The sequence below is a fragment of the Xyrauchen texanus genome, unplaced genomic scaffold, assembly GCF_025860055.1.
Source record: "Xyrauchen texanus isolate HMW12.3.18 unplaced genomic scaffold, RBS_HiC_50CHRs HiC_scaffold_627, whole genome shotgun sequence".
NCBI lineage: Eukaryota > Metazoa > Chordata > Actinopteri > Cypriniformes > Catostomidae > Xyrauchen > Xyrauchen texanus.
The window spans coordinates 1-25,000 of record NW_026266607.1 but is presented as its reverse complement, the minus strand read 5'-3'; the positions used below and the strand labels follow the sequence as shown (position 1 = coordinate 25,000).

General features: G+C 37.6%; 1 protein-coding gene across 1 annotated transcript; it reads right to left on the bottom strand.

Moving 5' to 3' along the window:
* Nucleotides 1-80: 80 nt before the first annotated feature.
* LOC127642456 (kinesin-like protein KIF1B) lies at nucleotides 81-19,754 on the bottom strand (the record flags this gene model as incomplete). Its single annotated transcript, XM_052125075.1, has 14 exons — nucleotides 81-160; nucleotides 2,987-3,198; nucleotides 7,515-7,556; nucleotides 9,091-9,233; nucleotides 11,430-11,508; nucleotides 12,062-12,137; nucleotides 12,361-12,378; nucleotides 12,521-12,586; nucleotides 14,319-14,396; nucleotides 15,327-15,438; nucleotides 18,436-18,614; nucleotides 19,051-19,116; nucleotides 19,351-19,530; nucleotides 19,678-19,754. Coding segments are annotated over 14 exons (1,408 nt in total), but the record flags the coding sequence as incomplete, so codon positions are not given.
* Between the last annotated feature and the right edge of the window lie 5,246 nt (nucleotides 19,755-25,000).

Sequence of the window (25,000 nt, the reverse complement as noted above, 5' to 3'; positions counted from 1 at the left end):
CTGTAGCAAACACAGGCATGATGGGTATGGGCACAGGAACAATAGGAAGGGAGCCAGATGGCACCTAAGCCCTCACTGACCTCTCCATACGGATAGCCTCAGTTTTCCTCAGCTTCTCCTCCCAGGTCTCATTTAGCTCGGCTATGATCTTCTCAGACTCCTGCAGGAAAACAGACAGAAGGGTGAGCATATTTCAAATTGGAATTCATAAATCTATTTCTAAAATAGAAAAATAGTCCTGGCATGACTACTTTGAATACTGTAGATGGCAAATAGGAAAAGATAGGATTTTTTTTTTATACAGCATATTTGTAGAAATGGAACACTACTTTTTACAGTCACTACTTATTACTAAGTGGATAATTATGCTCTCAAGCTCATCTTGCTACATGTTGAAACACAAATTGCAAATATTGGGAAATTTCAGGGTCATAGAGCAACCGAAATTTGATCAGATCATTAACCTGGGGCCACAGACTGATGTCTGGTAAAGGCCAGTAAACCGTTCAATATGGAAAGCTCAATACTACTTTACTCTATTGTGTCTGGCCCTCATTGTACTTGGCTGAGAGGAAGAGCAGAACCATCTGGCCTGAAGTACAGGAAGCACCCCCTAAATCCTTCCTAAAGAGTTAACACCCCAGCCATCTGCTCCTCTAGAAAGCAACACTATTAGATCTCTTCAACTTTAAATTTGTCCATTTATTTCTCTGATAAACACACTGATCACTATAGAAGACTGAGGCAGAAAATTATTTGTGTATTAAAATGTAGAACAAAATACTGAAACTATTAAAAACATGACAATGCAAGAAGGTCGCGTTGAAGTCGTTGGGTATTTCTCCCATTTTGAATGCAAAAGTAAACAGACATGCACACATTGAATAAGTTGCTTAAACGCTGGTATAGGTGAAATTGGGATAATAGGAAATTTTTTGGAAAAGAGATCACCCATGACAAAAGTGATGGTATCCCTTACCATATATGACATTTGACATTGTTTAAATCCTACACGTTGATTGTGCATGTGAACACTCTCAGTTTAATAGAAAACTGGATTATCATCGTATTAATTATGTAAATGTAAAGTTTGTAAACATAATATCATAGTGTATAAAGCTAGTAAATAATGCCTATCCTTGACATACCACATGTATGGATGAAACGCATTTCCCCAAGTAGGAAATGGTTTGCATGCAGGGCAATCAGATAAAAATCTTTAAGTGATTGTTTTCCATGTGAATCACAAAGGACAAACAGACTTCTCATAATGTTATTGACTGGGGTTGAGGATGCTCTCATTTATTATTATATGTCCATATTTTGGCTAATCCACAAAGAACAGGTCTATTTCTGTCTGATTTCCTTCCGAACTGCGTCGGAGTTTGACGTCACTCATACGAACCACTGCAGTAACCATGGAAACTAATAGCTGGAAGCTCTAGCCACGTATATTTTCCCTCTATTGCTCCCTAACCAACTCAAATGTTTGTTTAGAGTGTGGATGACATCAAGTGATTGGTTGTTGGGAAACTATGACAAGACAATCTTTCATTCTCTCATCAAGAAAGGAATTTTTGTTCACCTTTAAATGGAAAAATGTTTATTAGCACTCTTTTGCCAAATTTGAAAGAAGAGAAAATATTCACTGCCAGTATTTTGTATTGTAAAATAACACTGTTGTCATTTTGGAATACAATACAAAAATTTCACATTTAATAAATCATTTATAATTTTAGTCAAGTATTTTGTGCTTAAAACCATGGCCATTTTCCACAGGCCTTGCTATATGACCTTTAAATGAGTAACAGTGCTTTCTGTCATGTCAAAATGCAGAAATACCAGATGATTTTCTTCTCACCACAATTGTACAGTGCGGTTATCAGAGTTACTGTAGCCTTTGTCAGTTTGAACTAGTCTGGCCATTCTCTGTTGACCTGATCATCAACTAGACATTTCCGTCCACAGAACTGCAACTCACTGAATGTTTTTTTTGTTTTTGGCACCGTTCAAATTCCAGGAGATCAGCAGTTACAGAAATACTCAAACCAGCCCGTCTGGAAACAATCATCCATGCGAGTTTCTAATCAGCAAATCGTGTGGCAGCAGTGGAGTGTATAAAATCAAGTAGATACAGGTCAGGAGCTTCAGTTAATGTTCATATCATTCATATCAAAATGGGGAAAAAATGTGATCTCAGTGATTTGGACCGTGGTATGATTGTTGGTGCCAGATGGGCTGGTTTGAGTATTTCTGTAACTGCTGATCTCTTGGGATTTTCACATACAACAGTCTCTAGAATTTACTCTCAATGATCCCAAAAAAAAAAAAAACATCCAGTGAGCAGCAGTTCTATGGACGGAAATGCCTTGTTGATGAGAGGCCAACAGAGAATTGCCAGACTGGTCTGAACTGACGGTCTACAGTAACTCAGATAACCGCACTGTACAATTGTGGTGAGAAGAATATCATCTCAGAATGCTATTCTGAGATGCGGGTTGGTGCAGTTTTGGTGGCACAATGGGGACCTACACAATATTAGGCAGGTGGTTTTAATGTTGTTGCTGATTGGTGTATAAATATATACAGTATATATCTACACATTAATATAAAAAAAATAAAAAAAGGTAGTGTGTTCATTAGCATATTCGTTTTGGAATTGAAATTGGTATCGAGAACCATGAAATTTCTCTGTAAATGGTGCTAAGGTGTGCTTTAAGGCCAGCTGGTGTACAAGACACAATCTGTCAGAACTAAAGCATAACAACACAGTCCTTGAAATGGTCTTTAGGGTTTCCATGGAAATCAAGAGTAGAACATACATATGCATATCAAGACACTACCAAAGGTCACTCTGTGCCTGAATCACCATTTAGTCATAATCACTCATCTTGATTGATTCAAGAGGAAACATCTGTCATGCCAGGAAATAGATATTCATTTAAGCCCTTGACTCTTCTTGCTTTGACCATGCATGTTGATGTACCTTCAGCCTCTCGATGGCCTCTTCTCCACCTGGCGTGGACATGATACGCTCTTGGATGCTGGACACAGACTGCAGCATTGCCTGGGTGCACAGAGAGCCTGAAGACGGAGATGCTGTCAGGCAGCCCATAGGTGCTGTGGAGAAATGGCCAGGCCGTTGGTTCTCTGATGCTATCAAGAATCTATTCTTATTGTTGGTTATATCTTTCAGGTCTGAGCCACAAAGGAGAGGCAGACGACACAAGAAGTGAAAATGGTGGAGACAGAAATGTAAAAGAGAAGACAGGAGAAAGAAAGAGTGAAAAAAAAGGACAAAGAGGAGGAAAGACCAAAGTTAGACACACAGTTCACATTACGAAGGATTACAACAAACACACCATTCAGACATTTAGATACATAGGGTGGGAGTTTTCACCTCAGGTCATTCAAAGCATGTTTATCTTCTGCAAAAAATATATTAAAAAAATAAATAAAAAAAATCCTAGTATCTTTGTACTGTTTTCCAGTAAAAACTAAAACAAAAAACAACCCCGAGAATTTTCAGAGAATGTGCCTTTGTATATGAGTGACAAGCATTTGAGTGACAAGCTATGCTTAAATCTAAAACTACTTTAATTCTTGTAAACCCGTTATACATGCAATTTTTATTATATTCATTGTGAGACTAGATGGAGTATTTGTACTTCTAGCAATTAATTGTCGCTTCAGGACTATTGAAGAGAACTGCAAGAAAGCTAAAATGTGATTTAAAATGGTGAAAAACTTAAATGGAAAATGTTGACTAATAATAGCACCCCATTAGTCAAAAAACAAATAAAAAAAACTTTAAATGGACATATTATTTGTGACTCATTAAACTCATTTAGTTTTAAATAAGTGAGTAAATTGGAACAAGACAAAATACTTAAATAGATACATAAATAATATGAAAAGTATGTGCAAACAACATCTCGTTCTGAATTATCCTGATCATTTAGACTTGACCTGATTTTGTGGTAATTAAATTGTATATTACAGTGGCTGTAAAGTACTTGATTTCTACAACAAGTTCAACCTGGGCTTGTTTTGTACAAAAATGACGTTAAGACACAAACTTACTTTTCAGATAACTTACACGGCTGTTGTGTGTGTTTGTGGTGTTTGAGTCAGTATAATGACTCTGGACGGACACATTACAAATGTTTCGCCCGACTCCAACCAGTGTATATTCTAGTTGTGCTTTATTAATGGTAAATGCGTTGATAGCAATTACGGAAAATGTACGTATTCAACTTTTTAAATGAATAACATGCGTTAACGCTTTAACTTTGACAGCTCTAGTATTTACATAGATTCTCTGAAAACAAGTCTTAATATCTTTTACAATTTTGCTTCTCAAGTAAACAAGACAAAGTTAGTAATTGTAGCATTAAAGGGGTCATGAAATTGAAAATCAAATTTTCCTTGATATTTAGACATTTAAGAGGTAACTGTACTATAAAAGCATACTGTCAATTTCAGAATTCTCTTCCATTCAGCTGCTGCCTGTGTTGATTTAAGCACAAACACGTAATGAACGGATTCTTTTGCCCATCTTCGCTAATTTTAATTGGTGTTTGTAAACATTATGTCTTTGATGATGGACGTCTTCGACCGTTTGGGTGTGCTTTCAGCTATGTGCGCCTCATTGTGCCTTCAGTATGCATGTGTGTAATTTCACCGTTCTTTGGACTATGCATATGCGTTTTGGGGTTTATTCCAGCTCATGTCAGCATGGATTGCTTGTGAACAGACAAAACATGATTCAAGCTTTGCAAAGGAACCCTTTTTGAAGAAAGGGGCAGTAATAAACACTTAAAAAATGTAAGTAAACCATTTAATTAGTGAATAATTCAAATGTCATGACTGATAGTTTATAGTGCTGTGAGTTAACAGTTGTACTTGAGATGAATAGTTGAATATATTCAGATGCAATGTGTTGGATGTGCGTTGTGTGTAAACACTGAAATTTTGTTTTATTATGTTCTTCCGATTGAGTTTTGAGGGGCAGGATGATGTTAGCCAATCAGAAAAGTGGGCATTTACATAGGCACTTAGGCCAAAACAGAGTGGATAATAATAAAATATTACTAAATTGCGAATGTTTTGGTGCAAAAAAAATAAATTAAAAAAAACGTTCATAATATTAACAGTGTTAATTAATTATTAAAAAAAATAGCACTTCTTTACCCCTTTAATATGGCAATAAGTGACTTTGTTTTTTTTTAATAATATGCAATGCAGTTTAGGTATTTAAAACAAAATTTTAACTATTACTTTTTATTCTAATTTATAATAAGAATTAAGTGACTTAAATGTATTTTATTAAATTGCTTAATTGTTTAGTTTTTTTGTCATAAATTATTTGTAGGGGGCCTGGGTAGCTCAGCGAGTAAAGACGAATTTTGGTGTCACGAATTTTGAATCCAGGGTGTGCTGAGTAACTCCAGCCAGGTCTCCTAATCAACCAAATTGGCCGGGTTGCTAGGGTGGGTAGAGTCACAAGCAGTAACCTCCTCGTGGTCACTATAATGTGGTTCTCGCTCTCGGTGGGTGCGTGGCGAGTTGTGCATGGATGCTAAAGAGAATAGTGTGAAGCCTCCACATACACTATGTCTCCGCGGTAACGCACTCAAGCCACGTAATAAGATGCACGGGTTGACGATCTCAGCCGTGAAGGCAACTGAGATTAGTCCTCTGCCACCCGGACTGAGTCAACAAGAGCGCATTGGGAATTGGGCATTCCAAATTGGGGAGAAAAGGGGAGGAAAAAAAAGATACATTTGTAAAGCACTTTGAATTGCCATAAGGTATGAAATGTACTATATAAATAAATTTGCCTTGCCTTTATTTTGACCTGGGTGAAAACTGACATCCCTTCTCAGATGGGAGAGAAGAGATTGGGGGGGGGATTGCAAAGAGGTCACAAAGTGGGGAAACTTGAGGGTTTGGAACAGCTATATGAAAACATGCTGCAGATATGAGCCATAACATGTCTTTTCCACACAGCAGATCATTCTTAAAAGTCTTGATGCTCTTATTTGGCAGCACAAATAAGACTCTTCAAAATATCCTTCAGAACAGCTATAGTGACTGGGAGTGTGCTTCCGAAAAGTCTCCTAAGGAGTTAAATCGCAGTTAAGTCGAGCTTTCTGCTGTATATTCACTCTATAGGTTTAGTTTCCACATCATTTATCTAAAAAAAAAACTCACTTATAGCAACTAAGCCAATATGGTGGCATAGCAGCACTGTATTACATTACTATTGACTTCATGCGCTTAGAAGATGCGATTAAGGCTGCTACCACACAGACCATGGCAAGCATTTCATTCGAGTTCTAGTGCCAGTAGGTTGTAGCGGTGAGCACAGTGTGCGTTTATCTTTGTGTGTATCAAGAACTCCCAGACAGATATAAAAATCAAACAGCTGGCTGTGCTTTGATTTGGTGATGGTTTTTGGTTTTGCAGCTTTAAAAGAGGAATATAGTATGTGCGTGAGTGGATACAGAGGACAGTGAGGGGAGAGGGTACAGATGCACTCGGAAGGGCAAAAAGAGTCTAAAGCGATATGAAAATCCTATAGCTAGAGGACGCCATGTTATTTTAAAACTACATAGCAACTCGCTACCACTGCAATTCTCTATTCCGCAAACATAAGATGATGAAAACATGCACCTTTTCTTTCATAGCTCAATGCTTCAGTTTGTGAACACAGTAGTGTTCTAACATCTTGAAAATTGTGATCTGCAACGAATAGTTAAATGACATTAAGCCTTCACTGGTAAGGAAATAAAGAGAGAGCCAGGGCAATGGAGAGGTGTTCCAGCAGAGCGCAACAGTCATGTTTTGGAAGTCTAAATCCCCTTCATTTTCTCCATAGAGACATTGATTTTTAAGCCATAACGCATAAGTCAATAGTTAAATATTGTACTGTCATTTTGATTTGATTATGTCATTAGCAATGAGATGAGTAGTTTATTGCCTAAAAATACATTAGAGTTTCCAACGTCAAGAGTTATCTTGGAGCTGGTTGATGGTTTAAAACTCCTTAAAGGATTTTTTGAAATTCATATGGAGAAAATTATTAATTAAAAAAAGGTCAGTAACTCTTACACTCTATAAAAGAGACAAAGAAATTTCCAGGGCAAAACATAATCTGATTAAATGAGTGACATTAAGAACTTCGAGATGCAGTCTATCAGATCTATCACACTGTGGGGGAGGGGTAAAAATCTGCCATTAAGACTGCATCACCCGATTCTTTCAAATCAAATGAAGTGCAAGCACAAAGCCCACTAGCAGCATGCTAATCAACCCCACACACCCCATGCTATTTGTATCCCTCAACTGTCTGGGATACCTTGTAACTCAAGCTTTTTGGCATAAAGAAAAACGGAGGCATGCAAAGCCGAAAGGTTTGTATTCCAGAGCGGGCTAGAAGCAATGAATAAGCTACTGGTAGCGAGAGGGGGAAAAGTGTGAGGATGAGGCCCCGTTACGCATATACACACATTTACTTCCACTTCCAAGGCAATCATCCCCCATTGGATCGACTGAAGGGAAACAGGAAGAACAGGAAAAGGTTGAGAGTTGAGAGGACTAGTAGAAGAATGACTGAGGGAGGCAGTTAGATTAAACTAGACAAGATATAGTCAAAACAAACATGAATGACATTACACAACAAATGACATGCAGATGTGCTGTTAAAGTTGATATATAATAGTATAAAGTCAATTCTTACAAGCACTTGTAAAACGCTCACTAGCACTTGTTGGTATGTGACATGGGCCACATCCACACTGATATGTTTTTGTTTGAAAACACATTGGTTTTGCCAAGTTTACGTCTCTCTCATCCACAATGGAACATAATTTTTCTCCACTGGAAACTGAGACTTTCAAAAACTTTTTCTAGTCCTGCATACTTTGGAAAAAATAAAAAATTATGTTTGGAAATGAAAACGGTAATGTAATTTGAAACTCAACTAAGTGTCATTATTGTACAGTAAATCCTACTCTCCATCGCATATTAAAGGAATAGTCTCATCATTTACTTACCCTTATGCCATCCCAGATGTGTGTGACTGTCTTCAGCAGAACACAAATTAAGATTTTTAGAAGATAGAGCTCTGTCATGCCTTATAATGGATGTCACAGGTGCCAGCACTTTGACGGTCCAAAGGTCACATCAAATAAAAGTCGATCAAAGAATGTGTTTTGAAGCGAATCAATAGGTTTATGTAAGAAACAAGTTGAATATAAAAAAAAAAAAATTTTTTACTCTAAAAACGCCAATTCCATCCAAGGTTCTGATGCAGTTTGAAATGGGTGAACTCTCTCGTGGCGTTCTTTTTACAGCGTAAATAAGCGCCGCTTACGAATTCTTGCATTAACTCGTCAATGTGCTTACACATTGTGCACGCGACAGCTAAGAAATGCATCAGCTGCTGGCAGGAAGCACTTTTTAAATGTTAATAACATTTCGATTTGCTTTTGAAGACATTCATTGAGTCGTGTGGATTACTATTATGCAGCCATCTTCTAAAAATCTTCCATTTGTGTTCTGCTGAAGAAAGACAGTCATACACATCTGGGATGGCATATGGGTAAGTGAATAATGAGAGAATTTTCATTTTTGGGTGAACTATTCCTTTAATGAAATGGTTAAATGAGAGAGTTAAACACTCCTTGAACACTTGGATAGAACAACATTAAGACAATGCAGGCCGAGCGAAATTAAGCCATTACATAGGAGCTGAAGAATTTGCCACTTATGAGCGCATTGAATGATCTTCTATTTGCCAATGATTTTCCGTTACTTTTCCATTAATTCATGGTTACTAGATTAGGACTTTTATAAATAATTTTTAGAGACTGTATTCAAAAAAAGCTGTTTCTAGCCAACAAAATATTTTAGAGCTAAGCATTAAATTTACTGAATATTCACTATAAAAAATATATATTTTATTAATTGCCATGACTCTTCCAGGCCCAAAAATCTAAATTTTTAATTTCCTTGATAATTCCAGGTTCTCCATGACCATGCTAACCCTCTTTTGGGTTTGTGTGGTTGTGGCCCTTGACTTACTGTCCAAGATGTCCCCGAGTCCCTGGGCTTGTAGCAGTTCCTTCAGACGCAACACCTCGTCCTTCAGCTCTCGTACCAACTTGGCATTAGGGTCCTCGTTGATGACAGCATTGCACTTGATCTGCTTGGCTCTGTCCGCATATCTGTGTGAACAAAGATAATTAACCAAACTGCTTTAGAAATAGCCACTGATATCAAAGAAGTATTTTTATCTAAAGTAGGTAGGGCTGTCACAATTAGTGGCCAAACAATAATCATAATCACAATTATTTGTTTGTGTAAGAATTCTCAGTATTATGATGATTAATTGTCCATTTTTAGGGCTTTCACAATTATGAAGGTTAACTGTCATACAAATAGTCATGCTTTTGTCATAGAGTTGAAGTCATATGTTTACATACACCTTAGCCAAATACATTTAAACTCAGTTTTTCCCAATTCCTGACATTTAATACTAGAAAACATTCCGTGTCTTAGGTCAGTTATTTTAAAAATGTGACATGTCAGAATAATAGTAGAGAATGATTTATTTCAGCTTTTATTTATTTTATCACATTCCCAGTGGATCAGAAGTTTGCAAACACTTTGTAAATATTTGGTAACATTGCCTTTAAATTGTTTAACTTTGGGTCAAACATTTTGGGCAGCTTTCCACAGGCTTCTCACAATAAGCTTCTGGAATTTTGGCCCATTCCTCCAGACAGAACTGGTGTAGCTGAGACAGGTTTGTAGACCTCATTGTTCAAACATGCTTTTTCAGTTCTGCCCACAAATTTTCTATCAGATTGAGGTCAGGGCTTTGTGATTGCCACTCAAATACCTTGACTTTGTTGTCCTTAAGCCATTTTGCCAAAACTTTGGAGGAATGCTTGGGGTCATTGTCCATATGGAAGACCCATTTGCATCCTGGCTGATGTCTTGAGATGTTGCTTCAATATATCCACATAATTTTCCTTCATCATGATGCAATCTATTTTGTGAATTACACCAGTCCTTCCGGCAGCAAACCACCCCCACAACATGATGTTGCCTCCCCCATGATTTATGGTTGGGATAGTGTTCTTCGGCTTGCAAGCCTCACCATTTTTCCTCCAAACATAAGAATGGTCATTATGGCCAAACAGTTACATATTTGTTTCATCAGACCAGAGGACATTTCTCCAAAAAGTAAGATCTTTGTCCCCATGTGTACTTGCAAACTGTAGGCTGGCTTTTTTATGGCAGTTTTGGAGCAGTGGCTTCTTACTTGATGAGTGGCCTTTTAGATTATTTTGATATAGGACTCGTTTTACTGTGGATATAGATACTTGTCTACCGGTTTCCTCCAGCATCTTCACAAGGTTCTTTGCGGTTGTTCTGGGATTGATTTGCACTTTTCGCACCAAACTACGTTCATCTCCAGGAGACAGAATGCATATCCTTCCTGAGGCTGCGTGGTCTCATGGTGTTTATACTTTCATACTATTGTTTGTGCAGATGAACATGGTACTTTCAGGCATTTGGAAATTGCTCCCAAGGATGAACTAGACTTGTGAAGGTCCAGATATTTTGCAGATTTCTTTTGATTTTGCCATGATGTCAAGTAAAGAGGCACTGAGTTTGAAGGAAGACCTTAAAATACATCCACAGGTACACCTCCTATCAAAAGATAATTGGCTAATTGTCTAAAGGCTTGACATTTCTTTTCTGGAATTTAACAAGCTGATTAAAGGCACAGTTAAAAATTATAATATAGTCCATTAAAAGTGAAACAATCTGTCTGTAAAAAAAATGGCTTTTGTCATGCAAAAAGATGATGATAAATTACTTGGAGTGGTTAAAAAATTAATTTTAATGACTTCAACCTAAATGTATGTAAACTTCTGACTTCAACTGTATATGTGCTTCATAAACCTTAAGAAGTCATTTATTTATATTTAACTTTTACATGCTTTCCTTTAAAGCTTTAAAAACATATGAATTACATAAATTACATTTTTAATATCAAAACGTTTTAAAATACTTTTGCATTTACACTGTTGTTGTTCAAACCCAGCCAACCTGAATAGCCATTATATTATATTATTAGTAAAATATTTCCATCCAAAATTCTTCACTTTCAAACGTTAATTCCCTTATTTGGACAGTAAAATATGATTGGATTTTAAAGTGCACAATAATCACGGTTTTCTCAATGATCGCGGAGAGAATAAATAACCACAATCAGATGATTATTTAATAATCACGACAGGCTAAAAAGCAGGAGAGTCTTCCCTTGGAAAACAAACAAGCTTGGTGGGAAAGACATTCTAAGACATTAAGGCATGCTGTTTGGTGGGGTGCAGGTAGGAAATTATTACCGGAGTGTGCTCAGAGTTTCATCATAGTTGATGTCAGCAGGACTCAGAGCGGCTACCATAGCTGTCCTTGAGTTCCCTCCTGTTAAACAACCACAGGAACACAAACAATTCGAAAAACCAAGTAACACAAATTCTTCGGAGTATTGATCAGCGATGGGCCACTGAGATTATAGCACATACTGTAGGTAAATAGTGTTTTCATAGTTTGTTTTTTTTTTATTATTCCAATTATCTCTAAATAAATTACAAATAACATTGTATTTCATATGGAGAGAACCTCCATAGCATGTTAAAATCTCTGTAATAATTTTTAGGACAAGCATAAATTTAAACTCAAACAGCTGGACTCCATGAGCTGAATGAGTTTTTAATTTAATAGCTATTTAGTTTTCATCCCAACCAAAAACCTTAATTTAATCAGTTCAATGATAGTAATATTTAAGAGCTCAATTATATTATATACTGTGGGAGGAAAGTGGCTGAATTATTTTTAAATACAGTCAGTTTCATTTTAAAGGCTTATGTAATCTTACTCCTGGTTCATAATATTCATGCATGATTACTCTTACATACTCATCAGCAGACTTGCACTCAGATATGATCACTTCAAAATATTATTTAAACTCTCATACCTAGATTCTCTCTGAGCAGCCATGTCAACACAGAGTCTCGGTAAGGAATGAAGTCAGTCTTCTTTTTCTTCTTGCTCTGTTCCAAAACAGTCAGTAAAACATGTTGGAATACAGCACTTAAAATACTGAGTATTACTGCTGTAAAGATGAAGGGGTTAAGGAAAACTATTGATGTAAAAGACATCAAGACAGAATAAGTGTAAAGACCAGTTTAAGCAAAGTTTACATGAAGATCAAACAAACTGGTTTAGTGTGGTTAGTGTTCACTAGTTAGTGACCAAACAGATGGTATAGATTACCTTGCTGGTACAGTTATCCTGAGTAGGAAAGCATTGTCAGGAGAGAGACAGACAACACACTATAGTTATAGCACTGAACACATGCAGGCAAACAGGCAGGAGAGAGAGAGAGAGAAAGACAGCTCATACCAGATTTACATGTATTATGAGTGATACTCACCACCTCGGCCAGTGCAGAAATAACCTTTCCAAGAGTGGTTAGAGATTTATTGATGTTTGCTCCCTCCTAAGATGAAAAAACATGCAAAAGAATGCATATAGTATCCTTTAATTTATTTCCTTTTATTTAATAAAGTATCCTTGATCAAAATTCACAATAAAAAAAAAAAAAATAGCACAATTTAATGGCTTGACATTATTAGGAACATTCTTATTCTAGACAGCAATTGTTTGGAAAAAGTCTGTATAGTGTATGTTGAGTCATCAATATTTTTAGTCCATTTTTACGAACTATACATTTTGAAAGGGTACATATGCTATAAATTAATTTGTCAACTTTAAGGAGTATATTAGCATATACACCGATGAGCCAAAACACTGACTACTCACAGGTGAAGCGGATAACATTGATCATCTCCAAACAACACCACATATCAAGGTCTGGGTAGATTAGATGGCAAGCGAACAATCAGTTCTCATAGTCAATGTTGTTGAGTGCAGTAGAAATGTGCAGGAGTAAAGACCTGAGCGACTTTAACAAGGGCTAAATTGTTATGGCCAGACGACTGGGTCAGAGCATCTCTGAAACGGAAAGCCTTGTTGGGGGCTCCTGGTCAGCAGTGGTGAGTACCTACCGACTGTGGTCCGAGGAGGGACAAACCACAAACCTGCGACAGGGTGTTGGGCGCCCAAGGCAAATCGATGCATGAGGGCAACAAAGGCCATCACGTCTGGTTCGAACCGACTGAAGGTCTACTGTGGCATAAGTCACAGAAAATGTTAACTATGGTTATGGAAGGAATTTGTCACAACACACAGTGCAACGCATCTTGCTGCGTAGGCTGCGTAGACCACAAAGTGGCCACTATGACCCCTGTCCACCATTGAAAGCACCTACAATGGGCACATGAGCAATGGAACTGGAAATTGGAGCAGTGGAAGAAGGTCGCCTGGTCCGATGAGTCCCGTTTTCTTACATCGCGTGGATGGCCATATACCTGTGCACCATTTACCTGGGGAAATAATGGCACCAGGATGCACTGTGGGAAGATGACAAATCAGTGGAGGAAGAATGATGCTCTGTGTAATGTTCTACTGGGAAACCCTGGGTCCGGCCATTCACGTGGATGCAAATTTGACACGTGCCACCTACCTAAACATCGTTGTACATCAGGATAATGCGCCCTGCCACACTACACATAAATTCTGGAATGATTTGAGGAACACGATGAAGAGTTTAAGGTGTTGCCCTAGCCTCCAAATTTCCCAGATCTAAATCCGATTGAGCATCTGTGGAATTTGTTGGTTCAATAAGTCCGATCCACTGCGGCTTCACCTTGAAACTTACAGGATTTGAAGGATCTGCTGCTAATGTCTTGGTGCCAGACACATGACACCTTCAGGGGTCTTTTAGAGTCCATGTCTCTGCGGGTCGGCACTGTTTTGGCAGCACGCGGAGGACCAACAGCATATTACGCAGGTGGTCATTATGTTTTGGCTTATCGGTGTATACGTCTCCAAAATAACAGACCTGGACTAAAAGTCACCAATGTCTAATTTTGACTTCACTATAATGTATGCATTAGTGATCTCTTATTATTGGCATGCACTAAACAAAAAGCGACTTTAGTCTTTGTGGATAATGATAATACAAATGGCTGTAATGCTACAAGGGAGTTTTCTGATTAGACATGCACGTCATATTGCCAGAATATTTGTGGGGTGTGAAGGAGAGAGCAGTCACTCCTACATATGGCAGGTGGTGTTGGAGCTTTAGAGGTAGTAAAATTAGTCTGTACCTTCAGTCTGGTTCCTTTAGCCCCTGTTGAGTCAGCACGCTCACTTCCTGCCAGATCCACCAGGCTGATTTTGCTGACCTGAAACCAGACAGCACAGACACATTTAATCACACTGAAATAAGAGATAAAATAAATATCTGCCTTGCATACGTATAAAACTGGCAGCCTTTTTATTTTATGCTGTTATTAATTCATGTCTGTTAGGATCGAATCATCAAAAAAAAATTCAGTCAAGTAATAACTGATCCACAAATATATTATTTTTTTTTTTTAAATGGATCAATTTTTGTGATTTTTCTTTTAACTGAATTCAAAAATATTTGTAAATAACTACTGCACGGGAGAACTTTGTTTAGGAGAAAAAAAAGGTGGGTAACATGTTGGAACCATAAACAACAAAATTTGACAGAATCTAAAATTACCTACTAAAATGTATTTTATTTAAAAAAAATGAAATGTAATATGCAGTAAAGCGAATACTTATTTTTTTTAAACACAAATTTTAACAATTCAGTCAATCATTTTTATCCTGTTTGAAAAAAAAAAAACATTCAACTGATCTGTTTGTTAAAATTATCAGAATGGTATTGATCATCACTGAATTCAATTGATTAATGTTTTTTTGTGTGCATGTGTGTGCACTGCAAAAATGATTGGTTCATGCATGTAAAACTGTGCTAAAGGGTCTTTTTAAGCCCTTTTTGTGCCTTTGAGTTTGGGCCAGTGGTTCTGCTGCCAAACTGGATGAGTAATATTAGAGAGAGGGCTGACGCTAGACCCATGTAGGAAAAACGAATGTAGTAGCTATGTACAACAGCCATTGTCTCCGTGGATCTCATAGAGCTGTGTTTGTGTCTGCAGCGATTGGACAATGAGCCCCTTTCAAACAGGATGAGTGGGATGGGTCTCTTTCTTTTGCTTGGTACTTTTGCTGACTTGGTGTAACAGGACTAATCTGAACTCTGCAACCTGTCATACTGGTTTGTGAGTGAGTGAAGAAGGTCCAACCTTCTCTGTGGACAGGTTTGTCTCACTGTCGTACTTCTTCTGGGTGAAAACGATGGTGAAGACGGCATGGGAGCGGCTGCTCGTCTCGTTCATGTTGGTGGCAGCAACAGTTCTGAGAACACAGCGGGAAATGATTGGCAAATAGTATATTTGAATGTATTGGAGGTAAACAAACAGACGGTGGATATACCTGAAATCTCAGAAATGTATAAAGTAATTTCAAAAATTTTTCCTTCACAAAACTGTCAATTAGGACACAAAGTTGGGTTTGCACTAAACAATTCAATAAACTTCGTGAAAAGAGCCTGAATGATGCATTTTGTGGATTTGAGATGATCTAAAGTGCACTCTAGTTTTGTTTTCTAGATTACTTAAAAATTTGAAGACAGGCCCTTGGATGCTTATAGGCAGAGTGTAAGAGGCAGATTAATCCAAGAATCTACTTGTAAGTGCAGGAATAAGACATCAACACAGCTCATGTGCCAGATGTGGCACAGAGTGGGATATATTCTCAGAGAAACAAGCTTTACACGTCACATACTCCATAAATAAACACTGAGAATCAGCACGGGAGGATTAGAAGTGTGTTACTCCCTCCCTAGAGTCACATTTACACATGACTTTAAGTCAGAGCATCACCAAAGGAAATATAGCTAAAACCACAACTCGACTTCCCCCTTGACAAAAAGCCCAACCTTTGCACTGCCTCTTTAGTATGACTCTATAACTTATAAATAGTATTACACAAAAAAATAAAAATTAATTGAATATGCAAGTGGTTTTTTGCACATCCATAAATACATTTTTATGATTACTTCATCTCTATATAAATTATCAGAGGTGGGACCAAGTCATTGTTTTCCAAGTCCCAAGTCAAGTCCCAAGTCAAGGCAGGCAAGTCCCAAGTCAAGTCCCAAGTCAAGGCAGGCAAGTCCCAAGTCAAGGCAGGCAAGTCCCAAGTCAAGTCCCAAGTCGAGTCCCAAGTCAAGTCCCAAGTCAAGTCCCAAGTCAAGGCAGGCAAGACCAAGTCAATTTACAAGTCCTCAACTTTTAGCTTCAAGTCTTAAACAAGTCATTAGTGCACTTTGCGCAAATTAGTGTCAGAGTATTAATTACTATAGTAAATTTATACTAATTTTATCTAGAAGTTTCTAATTTATAATCTAATTTTATCTTTTTTTATCGATATCTACCTGTAAAGACCAAAGAGGGTAATAAAGATGATAGGAATGGATCTGATACATGGATCTTATCTTTGGACACACATTAAGGCAAACCAAACTTTTACTCTAAACACGCAGTGAAAGGACGCTGAACGTACTGAACTGGTGAATGAAATCTGAAATACTACCAGGCAGTGGCTAATTGCAGACATTTAAGTTGCATATACGAGTTATATACTGTAAAGGGCTGCGAACAGAGTAAATTATCGGTTTTGTGATTTTTAGAACCATAACCAATATAATTAAATAAATATAGCTAAACACATGACAGAGGACAGCACGGCCGAGTGTGTTTTCATGCAAGTTTTAACCAGTTATGCTCAAAAAGCACCAACCATTGTGTGGTCACAATAAATGCAGTTCCTTTATCGAGGTCATACAACAGCGTAATAAAACACTGGGTAGATTTTGTCCATTACGACCAATTGCTATAACACGTTAAACGCTACTGACCGCAGTAAAAAATAGTTTGCGTTTCGATATGCAGAATTTGTTAGCCTGTAAATCTGCCATGTTCTGCCATAGACATATGTTACTGAACCATAGCTGACGTACATTAGTTAACAACTTACCTCTGTCTGTGGATTTTCAGATGCCTCACAAAATCGGACATTGTCGACAAGGTGTCTGTAATTTTGGAACCACAGGTTCTACATGTTGTAATCCTTTTGTTGCCTTTAACGCTGTATTCAATATATCCCAATTATATCACCTTTGGTATAATTTTTGCTGTGTCCTTGTCCTTAAATGCGCGCCGCGGTCTTCAAACTTTGTACAGCTTTCGTGGAAGCTGATTGGTTGGTTGTCTGATTCGTTGAATAAGGAGTGTTGACATGCAGATTTGTAAATCAAATTAATCGTTTATTTGGGAAATTAATTGTTGATTTACTGCACATTTTTAATTATTCAACTCTTATCTTTGGTTTTAAAAAGTATAAGTATTTCCAAGTCAGACGGCTGAAGTCCAAGTCAAGTTGCAAGTCATTGCTGTCAAAGTCTAAGTCGAGTCGCAAGTCTTTTTTAATTCTATAGAGTCGAGTCATGAGTCATCAAATAAGTGACTCGAGTCTGAGTCATGTCCAAGTCACGCGACTCGAGTCCACACCTCTGTAAATTATTACATCTATTTCTTTCTTTATTACAAGAGAAAGGAGTATTATAGTCACACAAATAAATACTATATTATGTTGATTTTCTGTGCACAAATTGTAAATTATCTGCATCTCATGAGTGTACACATATTGTACATAATATAAATGCTATTTCTTACTCAGCTGCGTTTTTTTCAGTGATTGACTTGATTTACATTTGACTTTGCTATTTGATGAAGAAACAACATTGAAGTAAACTATAGCAAGTACAACACAAGAACAGTATGATATGACTATTTTCATTTGGGTGTACTGCTGAAATAATGTTGTGCATCTATTTAGACTCAATAAGTGCCTGATATAATACTTGTGTATCTTATGAGTAGATTATGTGTTATGTGTAGCTCAATATGTTTTTGACAGCCAGTTGTGTCTCATGAAATGTCAGTGTGAAAGTAATGAATCCTGTTCTAAAACATCAAAATATATCTGGGCATTTTGTGGATCCATTTTTGATAGATATACGTGCTGGGTTTCTAAAGACCCAAATAGTTAGGTGAAATTAATATGCATTTAAGGGTTAAATATATGAAGTTTAAGTCACCAACAGTATTCCTGAAGTCCAAAATTCTATTTAAAATTTGATAACACTATGACAGTGGCTTAATTGTGATCAAATTATTGTCCTCAAAACAAAACCAAACACAAAATAAAACAAAACAAAAATCTAAACCAAACCAAACCACACAAAACACTATAAAACAAAATGTATATGATCTTTTCATTTACTCTCACCTGGCTTTGTTACCAGCATCCATGAGGTCAGCAATGTCTGTATAGGAGGTGACGGCCAGTTTTGAGAGGTCTTCTACATAGGGTCCAAGTAGAGGATGTTCCCTAACACGCAGGTTCCCTTTGTTTTTAGGGTTTAGAAGATCCCTAACCCGCTCACAGTATATTTCCATGTAAGCCACCTAAATAATGAAGATAAAAAATTATGGATTATGTAATTTAATGATCACTTGTAAATATTGTGCTCATTTCTTATCAAAATATAAAATTTTCTGATACATTTTCAGTTTTAATAACCCACGAAATCCAGATTTCCCAATATATCCCAATCTCCAGTACTGTCACAGACAAATTCAATTGTCCCTCTATTGTCTTCTTTGGTATTGTCATTCTGGTAAAATAACTGTAATGCACATAGTTTTGAGGCTTATTGCTTTATTTAATAACACTGCCAACTCAGAGTCATTGACCACTTGGAGCTGTTGCACAGAGTTGGCTTTATAGAGACCCATCACCCTCCTGCTGAGCCTAATGCTTCCGTAACACAGCAAAACCAGCATTTCAACATATCACGGAGAGGAATGGACTGAGGAGTCATGATGTGTGTCTGCAGCTCACCTCCACAGAGTACGAGATCTCCTCATTGTTATTGTCATTGATTTTCTCAAATAGATCTTCACAGAGCTGGGAGGGGGACAAAAAGACAACATTAGGAAGGAGAGAGAGAACGATCGATACAGAACACAAATAACTCTATCCCTGCTGGATGTGCAAGACAGAGCACTAATGCCTTAATGTCTTCTGGCAATGTCTGCTTTGAGATCACAAACATCTCAGTCGCTGCTGAGCTTTTAAGCGTGTCTTTTAATTGGGATCCATTAAGGTGATCCATACAGTGTTGTGATATGTAATATGTACCAGAGGGATTATGCCTTCCTGTCCTTCTTCTTGCTTTCCCATCATGGTGTAGGACTTGCCAGCTCCAGTCTGGCCGTAGGCAAAAATGCATACGTTGTAGCCCTCAAATGCATGCTGCAACATCTCCTTCCCAATGTCATTGTATACAAGGTTCTGTGATGAAAAGCAGGGGTCGTCCGGCTAGTAGAAACATTACAAAAGGTTTTTTAGAGGATGATTAATTACCGTTTTAAATCTGACCACATGCACATTTTATTGTCCACAGAGCCAGGTCAGCATTACAGGGAACAAGAGAAGGAGAAAGCGAGAGCATGTGGGAGGACTTACCGAGGTGTGAGACCAATAGGAATGGTCGAAGCTGAAGGATTTCGGTGATTCCTTTGGGTTTTTGGGGTTCAAAATAGCTGTAAAAGAGAAAGAGGAGAAAACAATCACATATTGGGAATTTCACTGGATTTACTTTTCCACAAAAAAGGCCTCTTGGAAGATGTAAACAAAGATTTTATCCTACTACAGTTTTATAAGTGAGGATGTAGTGCATGTAGCATTTCAAAGCCCAAATCTGCCCAATTCGAGTAAAATTAAACATTTCCCATAGTGCAAGTGGAAAGTTGACTAACTAGGTTGACTGAAAGAATTAGTTTCCCCATAGGTTGCATATTCATTGCATTAAATCTCTTAAACTTTTATCCTCTGCAATATTTATCTGCCGGTACCACTGTGGCCATCCACTTTGTTACAGCAATCATGAAGCAGCGTTCATGATTCGCGTCAGAGCATCAACAGCAGCGTAAAGCTTTGAACTCACCATGAAAAGCGTTTCAAGACAAAAACATCTCTTTCTGCATTTTGGTGATATTAAAGACTTGACTTGCTTCTGTGGTAATTAAAATGCACCTTAAAAGTCTCACCTGGGATTGTTTTGTACATTAAATAGCACTTAAGAACTCCATTCTCCATCATTTTATCACTGACAGGGAAGCACTGCCAGAGATTCTTTTATTTACCGAGATAACAACCACTATGGCTATATCATAGGAGAGTATTATGACAGTAACACTCACAGAATGTCAATGGGACTGCTGCGTTATGCTATTTTATGATAAGCTTGTAGGCTCATCTTGGTAGAAGGGCTCTGGAGCTGTGGTATGTGCATCAGTGTATTGACTCCGGGTGGACACATTGCAAAGTTCTTCACACGAGTGTTTATGCTGTATTAATGGTAAAAGCGTTAATCGCGAAAAATGTACACGTTAAACTTTAAATCGCAAGGGTTAAACGCATTAATTCTGGCAGGTCTAGTTAGGAATTATGTTGTGTTACACTTCAGAACGCAAAAACACCTAGAAGCATTTGGATTTACATACCTGCATAGTGTATGTTTTGGGCCAAAATTTAACAAACTACACAAAGATCAACATTATTTATAAATGAGCATCAGTCTCTCAGAGACACATTTGAAGCACAACATGAAAGCACTTCATTATCAGAAACACTCCAGCACTCATACACCTGGATCTCATTAATACCAGAGTAGTTTGAACAGTCAATTCTCACCAACTGTGATCATGTTTTATGGGAAGTGAAATGCTGACATGTTCGTAATATCTGCACAAAATTATTATTAATGGTGTCAAGCTATTATCAGATATCATATGTTCACGGGACTGAGGTTGAGTCAGCCTTCAAGTGTTCTATCAACACTGTAGTGAAGAAAGACATATGAAACTACAAAAAAACTAAGCAATAATAACCACTTTAGTCAAACAGTGATTTAAGGTCAGCCATTTTCTAGCTCTTTGATCGAATATAATGCCTGTGAAATGAGCAATAAAAGACTCAGATGAGTGTATGCTTGCTCCATGCTTGCGCACTTTGAACAAGAACTATAATAAAATAATTATAATGGATTGACACAAAAACATTCAACATTCTTTGACAGATATCTAACATACTGTCCATCCCTCTCTTGGCAGGTTGCTGCATATCCCTGTAGTCTTAACAAACAGGAATCTAAAAGGCTTGTCTGGTATTTGGAGAGTCCCAAACATTCAGCCGGGCCTCATCTCAACAGCTCCACACTGTCAAAACTCTTAAGCCTCAGAAAAATTGGCCAATAAGGCTGCGGGACCGCAGGAATATACTGTAGGATATTTATAGGTTTTAGAAAGGCAGCTGCCATTGCAGGGCCCCTCAGAGCATGTTCAGGCCTTGATTCGATCCAGACAAACACATTCCACTTGCAGAGCGCAGGGTAGTAAGGTCAGTTGGCTGGAGTGGATGGAAAGAAAAAGAAAAAAAAAGGAGGTTGGTGGCTGACAAACTGGATGTACATGCTGCTGTCCTAGCAACTATCCAAACAAAAACGTAACAACGAGAGGCTTTAGCCTTGCCTGGTCCCATTGCAGCAAGTGACTGACTATCCCAGGAATAGATGGATGGGGCAGTTTTTCCTCTTAAAAAAAAGTGTTTTGATGTTATGGATATAGATTGTGGTCATTTTACTGCTCGAGTACTCGGTCGACAGATACAAATTAACCGATTACTTGAGTACTTGATAAGAGGGGGGTGTTGGGCAATGGAGCGACCCTTAAAAAAATCTAGAGTTCTAGCAAACCTCTGTGGCAAACATGCCACTCCAATGAGATTTGCACCAATCTCTTAATTGTTGCCACAGAAGTTTTACCAGTTGTGGCAAATTGTCAATTGTTGCCAAAGGTTTGGTGCAGGCTGACCACAATGGGTGAAGAGCTACAAACTTCAGGCAATAATTTGTGGCAAATAATTTTGTTTTCTACAAAATAACCACATATTTATTGGCACTTTGTCGCAAATAAAACATTGTTGCAAGCGGATTTACAACTACAAATGTTTTTTTTAAATGTTTATTTATGCACAAAAGCATTAGACAAATGTCTTTAGCCAGGAACAGCACCAGTAAGAGTCTTAAAGTAAATGCAATTTTTGGGATGAGTCCATTTGGTGGTAATCAACCTTATTCCACAAATGCTTATTGCATTGAACCCGGAACATTCCTTTCAAACACTTAAAAAAAATATCAACTTTTAGACAAGGTTCTGTTCCATTCCATAAGTTGTGCCCCTTCTAGCTAATTTTTTAACTAAATAATGCCTCCTTTGTGTACACACCTTAAAGGCTTGGGTATACTTTTTTCTATTCCACATTCTGAATCACCTCACGCGCATTCCATCTCTCAGCCTTTCAAAGTATACACTTTTGAACGCGAGCAAATACGAACGGGTTCAGCGCATGCAGACTACGACTACTTTGTGATGCTTTTTCAGTACAGTCAATGGCAGAAGCAGGTGCCGATGATGCACACAGATGAAAACGATCCTAATGCTGAAAAAATCTGTGTGATTGTGCGATTGACAAAATTTGTGTCTTGCATACTGTGTGCATTCCGATCAGCAACGCTGACAACCGAAGTATACTTTGGCCTTAATACTTCCCAAACTGAAGGTTGAATGCTGTTGCTACCCCAGACTGAAAGTAACCGTTTATACCGCCTGTGTACTGTTGCTGCCCTGACTCCAACCAATCAGACCACAAAAGGTACCACCCAAATTCCACCATAACCAATCACAATATAAAAAATGAAATTAAGTTTGGGAAGAAAAAAAAATAAAAGTCACGCAATTTTTTTTTTTTATGATCAATCATTGCTTTCATTTTCAAGTGCACATCTCTAGTAGAGGAGTAGTAGAAGAAAAAAAGGGAAAGAGGTGTGAATTACACATAAAAAGTCAATAATCTAATTAAGCATGAGGCTCACTCTGCTGTTGAGGATGCTTGAGCCCCCTGCAGTGAGTAAATCCCTCAGTAGCACATCTGGGGTACTGGCTAATCTCACAGTATTCATTTATAATTCAGTGTAGATGGGAGGGGAGGGCTAAGCACTGGGTTGCACACTTCTCTCTGCAAGTTACAAGTCAAATATTTACTAGAGAGTAGGGCTAGGCAAGATATTCTCAATGATTTTGCGGTGTTTGTTATTGAATCAGTTGTAGAATCAGGCTGTTTCATTAGAATAGAGAGCGCGATGATTAGCAAATTAGATTTAAACTTCAGTAGCAAAAATGGCATTAGAATCAGTATTAATTTTCGTGATCCAACTATTTTGTTTGTGTCAAAATGTTAATTTCATGTATAAAAAATATTTTAGTGTTCCAATGAATATTGTGACACAATATGGAAAACATGATAAAAAAAACAATGTATATATTGTATTACATATATTTTGCACAGATGTTCTTTCTTAATAAAATATTGTGTTTAGTAAAAACATATGAAGATAAATATTGCTGTTTTTACCATGTATTGTTATATTGGTGTATTTAAGTAAAAATGATGAAATATTCTCTCTTGTATTCCTTTAGTAAAACTTTTTCTTGTTTACTGTATTTCTGCACAAAATGTTTTATCTATTTGGTTAAAATGGCAGTTTGAACGGATCAATTGTTTTAATTGCTTCTGTAAAGAAGCATTTAAATAATTTCTGAGCAAATACAAATGTGTACAGTATATATATCAAATATTGTCAAAAGGATGAAAAATATCTAAATATTTTTGTGCAATATCACTCATCCCTACTAGAGATGTACAAAACCGATTTTTCCAAGAGCTTTGTTATTTGCCTGTTTGAAAAGGAAACCGATACTGCCTCAGATTGGTGAAAGCTGGTCCTTTTCTCTTGTCCTGCATCTTTACATGGTCCAGGTGACGAAGGACAGGGCTGGGCCATTAAGGAGAAACGGGCTAAATAAAGAGCAATTTCACCTCTGACCTAAAGGCCAACCGGAAAATGGAGCAGTGGGGAAAACTCATGGGGATTTACATTACCGTAATACGTCTGGCCCTCTCTTCCAGGAACAAAAAACACTGAGGGACTATAAATGCCTCAACCATCACGCACTGTGCTCATTGTTCATATTAGAATGCTGATGAGTTGGGAAAAGCAGCATAGGGTGGACACCCGCAAGCCTGGCCGTACTCACATATACATGCACATAAACAAGTGTCATTCACTCACACCTGTGCCTATATCATTATAGATCCTCTGCTCAGGACTAGCCTATATCTTTTCATTAATAATGAATTTTTACATATTTAGAGGATATTCTGGGATCAATACAAGTTAAGCTCAATCGACAGCATTTGTGGCATAATATTGATTACCACCAAAACTATTTGACCTCAAGATGTGTGAACTGTAATTTTTAAAGTTATTTTAGGATTTGTTTACATTACATAGTCATGGCTGTAAGGTTGCTAGGGTGGGTAGAGTCACGTTGGGTTAACCTCCTCGTTGTAGCTATAATGTGGTTCTTGCTCTCAGGTGGGCACGTGGGGAGTTGTGCGTGGATGCTGCCATGTCTCCGTGGTAATGCGCTCAACAAGCCAAGTGATAAGATGTGCAGATTAACGGTCTCCGATGCGGAGGCAACTGAGATTCATCCTCTGCCACCCGGATTGAGGCAAGTCACTACACCACCACAAGAACGTAGAGTGCATTGGGAATTGGGCATTCCAAATAGGGGAGAAAAAAAAAACAATAATAATAATAATAATAATAATAATAATAATCTTCAGAATGTCAAGAAAGAGGATGTTTTAAATAGCAAAATAT